We start from the raw sequence: 4,197 nt of genomic DNA on the forward strand, positions 1-4,197 counted from the left end.
AATTGGAAGAATGAAATGATTTTTTTTGAGACAGGGTTTCTCTGTGTAGCCCTGGCTGTCCTAGAACTCACTCTGTAGACCAGGCTGGCCTTGAACTCAGAAATCCACCTGCCTCTGCCTCCCAAGTGCTGGGATTAAAGGTGTGTGCCACCACTGCCCAGCTAAATGAAATGATTTTTAAGTATGCAACAATTACATTAAATTGCACCACATATATGCCTATTTCAGTATTTAAAAATTATTTTTTATGCACAAGCCGGGGTTGATGGTGAATGCCTGACGTCCCAGCAGCATCTAAAGGTAGAGATGAAGATAAGTAACTGGAGAGTTTGAGGCCAGCCTAGGTTATGAGACCCTTTCTCAAAAAATAAAAACAAGTTGGCTAGAAAGAAGGAAAATACACTTAGGTGAAAAAAATCTTAAAAAAGAATTATAATGCTAAACATAAAGTTTTTATTTATTGGTGTATGTTTGCATATGCGCAAGCACTCTCCAAGGTCAGAGAACAACTTATAGGAGTTGGTTTTCTCCTATCACTTTGTAGAATTCAAACCACCATAGCACATGGAATTTTAATTTTCCTCTATTTCTTAAATTATCCTCATTCACTTTCTTCTAATATATTTTTCCCGTACTGGGAATTGAACCAAAGACCTCATACATTTTAAATGAATACTCTTACCTTGTACTAACAAACACCTGAGTGGGGCAGTGGTGGTGCACGCCTTTAATCCCAGCACTTGTGAGGCAGAGGCAGGAGGATTTCTGAGTTCAAGGCCAGCCTTGTCTCCAGAGTGAGTTCCAGGACAGCCAGGGCTACACAGAGAAACCCTGTCTTGAAAAAAAAAAAGAAAAAAACAAACAAACAAAAGAAACCACCTGAGGGGCTGGTGAGATGGCTCAGTGGGTAAGAGCACCCAACTGTTTTTCCAAAGGTCCAGAGTTCAAATCCCAGCAACCACATGGTGGCTCATAACCATCTGTGACAAGATCTGACGCCCTCTTCTGGAGTGTCTGAAGACAGCTACAGTGTACTTACATATAATAAATAAAAAAATCTTAAAAAAAAAAAAAGAAACCACCTGAATTCCAGAGTCCCTCCTCCAACACAAAATAAAAACCAAAGAATATATAGAGGCTGAAAATAAACTCAAATGCAGATTAGCAACATAGCTTTATTTTCTTTAGCAACAAGCATTGAAGCACCAGACCCAAATGGCCCCTAAGTGCCTGAAGACCAAATCAGGAAAAAAAATTAGGCCCCCACATTTATGTAGTAGTTACTATTTCTCAAATCATTTCCCTAGGGAAAGTATTGCTTAGGAGGAAACGGTGATAAGGTCAGACATGAGTCCCCCCCAGCCAGGCTTAACAGGAAACCGGGGGCCCAAAGAGCTGTATGGTGTTCACTACTAGGGAAAGCTGGTCAAGAAAGTTGATGATGGAAATTCGGAGGCGACGAGAATCTTCCGCGATCCAGCGTCTAAGAGTGAGGAAAAGAACATTAAATTCAAACTGGTATTTCCTACCCTTATTTCTTTCCTTTTATTTTTTGGAAATAGAGAATGTTTCACTATGTAGCCATGGTTGGCTTAGGGCTTGCTATGTAGACCTGGCTGGCCTGGAACTCACAGTAATCAGACCATCTGCCTTTCTCCTGGCTCCTACCCTTTTTTCATCTCCCCTCAGGCATCCACTGTACCATATCCTGCAGGTAGACACTGGTCTAGTGCATCATGCCTCTCCTTAAAAATCACTCTAGTGTGATGTCTCTGAGGAAGTGCAGCCTAGGGTGGAGAATGACCCAGACACCTACCCAGCATGCTAGACTCTTTCAACACTTACACCTCCAGCATGCAGCCGCTCACTTTAAGCTCCTTCCCTACCAGTCCTCGGTGTGGTTCGACATCTGGAACTAGGGACCCACAGGCGATTTCTGCCTCCAAAGAGGTCGGGAAAGGCACGAAGAGGGCGCTGGTAGAGACTCAGGAAAGGCACCATCTTGAATTGACTTTGCTTCCTTAGCCCTCTAAAATCATCGCATATGGTCTAAGCTCCCCAGGCTATATCTTCCACACTGCTTGGTTCATTCCTGCTCATTTCCCTCCACCCTGCAGTCCCTCCTCTATTCTCAAGGAACTTCTCATGCCCAGACCATCCGTGGTTAACATACCCCAATCAGCGGGTCCCACTGATCCCCTCCTCTCTGCTCTTTTTTTCTGTTTTTACCCTCCTCCAGACTACCCGCTTCCCTGTTTCAAGCATCCCGCAGATGGCCCAGTTGTCCATGTCCGGTAGGATACAATCTATGATGTCGGATTCCAGGCCTTTGGGTTAAAGGCACGGTGCTTTTGCTGTAATTTCGGGAGGATTCCAGTGCTCTTGCAACAGGGTGAGCTCCACTGGGAACAACTGCCTTTGTGCCTGCATTACCAGGACAGCAGCGGCTAGTCGGACCATCGGCGCCATCTGCAGTGTGGCTTAAACCTGTGTGTGCTGTCTGCATGTCTGCTGCTGTTCCTCCTTCCAACGCACCTTCGCGTTACCAGCCCGCCGCCTCAGCCATTGCTATGGTACAGAACCCGCCTTATCCTCCGGAAGCTCCGCCCCTCGCACAGGCTGCCATTCCACAGGCGCGTGCGCGAACTGGGAAGGTGGGGGGGGGGGCAGGGAGGGGCGGGGGTGGTGATGGTGGTGTGGGACAGGAGGACTCTCCAGGGATCTATAGGTTGATCTGGTCGGCTTCTGCCTCCAAAGTGGGTCACCATGCCATGTTGTCCCTTCAGTTTCCTAAAAGGGACCTAAGGTGATATTTTCCAAAAAACAAAACCACAACAAAACCCAAAAAATTATCAAGTGGTTTGGTGTGGTGATGCCTGGTGGTCTTATTAGCATTTAGGACCGTGGTCCTCAATCTGTGGGTTGACCCAAGTTGGGGTCACATAATCAGATATTTACATTACAACTTATAACAGTAACAAAATTACAGTTATGAAGTAGCAATGAAAATAATTTTATGGTTGGGGGTCACTATAACATGAAGAAAATATTAAAGGGTTGCAGCATTAGGAAGGTTGAGAACCACTGATTTCGGAGGTGGGAGTAGTTCTTTGCTTAAGTTGGAGGTCAGCCTGATCTACATAGCCACTTCCAGGCTATCCAGACTTACATATTTATATCATCTCAAAAGCAGTCACAAAACAGAAAACCCCATCAACAAATAAATGAAGTGAAATGAGATTTTGAGTATTAGCAAGCAAGAGGTTTCCCTTTAAAATAGATTGTACACTTGCACTTTTGTCTCCTTTAAGTCAGTCCCCAGCAAGATCCATAATCTGTGCCTGAATATGCTTTAAAAAAAGGATTTACTTTATTTTTCCAGATAAGTTCTCTTAACCAGGGGTACAGGCCTTTAATCCCAACACTTTGGAGGCAGAGCAGGTGGATCTCTGTGAAGCTGAAGTCAATCTCATCTTCATAGTGGGTTCTAGGACACCTATATAGTGAAACCCTGTTGAGGGTGGTGGTGGAGGGATCGGGAAAGGAAGGAGAGAGAGGGGACAGAGAGGACAGAGAGGAGAAAGAGGAGAGAGAAGCTCTATGTAGATCTGGCTATCCTGGAACTTGTTCTGTAGACCAGGCTGGCCTTGAACTCAGAGATCTTCCTGCCTCTGTCTTCTGAGTGGCAGGATTAAAACACAACCCTCACCCCAAGCTAAAATGTATTTATTTTTATTGTATGTGTTTGAGTGTTTTCCCTGTTTGTCTATAAGTGTGCCTACAGTGTGCAGTGCCTGGTATCTATGTGAATCCTGCAACTGAAGTTATGGGTGGTTATAAATTGTCATGTGGGTGCTGGGAACTGAATCCAGGTCCTTTGCAAGAGCAGCAAAAAACAAAACAATATACAAACAAACAAACAAAAAGAAAGAAATCTGACAGAGTGAAAAGGGTGAGTTGGAGGATAGGTAGGATCAAAATACATTGTATACATGTATGAAATTATCAAGGAATAAGTAAGACATTTTAAAAATGAAATTAGAAATGATTTTGTGGAGGATAAGCTGTAGACAGTTGTAAAAGAAAATCTCGGGCTTTTGAAGGTATTCAAAGAGAGGAGCTGGAAAGATGCTTCAGTAATTAAAACTTGCTGTTCTTTTTCGTTTGTTTGTTTGTTTTTGTTCTTGTTTTTTTTTT

General features: G+C 43.8%; 1 protein-coding gene across 2 annotated transcripts; it reads right to left on the minus strand.

Moving 5' to 3' along the window:
• Positions 1-1,145: 1,145 nt before the first annotated feature.
• Positions 1,146-2,597, minus strand: Lage3 (L antigen family member 3). 2 transcript variants are annotated; one of them, XM_021188537.2, is made up of 3 exons: positions 2,304-2,597; positions 1,846-1,974; positions 1,146-1,483 (listed from the first exon to the last, which is right to left on the minus strand). In XM_021188537.2, exons 1-3 carry the CDS (start codon positions 2,504-2,506, stop codon positions 1,369-1,371), a joined length of 447 nt encoding a protein of 148 aa, XP_021044196.1. In that variant the 5' UTR covers positions 2,507-2,597; the 3' UTR covers positions 1,146-1,368. The 2 variants fall into 2 exon arrangements, with proteins under 2 accessions (XP_021044196.1, XP_029390225.1); XM_029534365.1 differs by having other exon boundaries at positions 1,393-1,483; positions 1,869-1,974; positions 2,304-2,581.
• Between the last annotated feature and the right edge of the window lie 1,600 nt (positions 2,598-4,197).

The sequence above is a fragment of the Mus pahari genome, chromosome X, assembly GCF_900095145.1.
Source record: "Mus pahari chromosome X, PAHARI_EIJ_v1.1, whole genome shotgun sequence".
Taxonomy (NCBI): Eukaryota; Metazoa; Chordata; class Mammalia; order Rodentia; family Muridae; genus Mus; species Mus pahari.

Coding starts and splice junctions, on each gene's coding strand:
- Lage3 (XM_021188537.2), bottom strand. CDS start 2,506: ATGCAGACAGCACACACAGGTTTAAGCCACACTGCAGATGGCGCCGAT. Junction 1,975..2,303: donor GGAATCCGACATCATAGATT/GTATCCTACCGG, acceptor AGTCTCTACCAG/CGCCCTCTTCGTGCCTTTCC. Junction 1,484..1,845: donor AGCGGCTGCATGCTGGAGGT/GTAAGTGTTGAA, acceptor CCTCACTCTTAG/ACGCTGGATCGCGGAAGATT.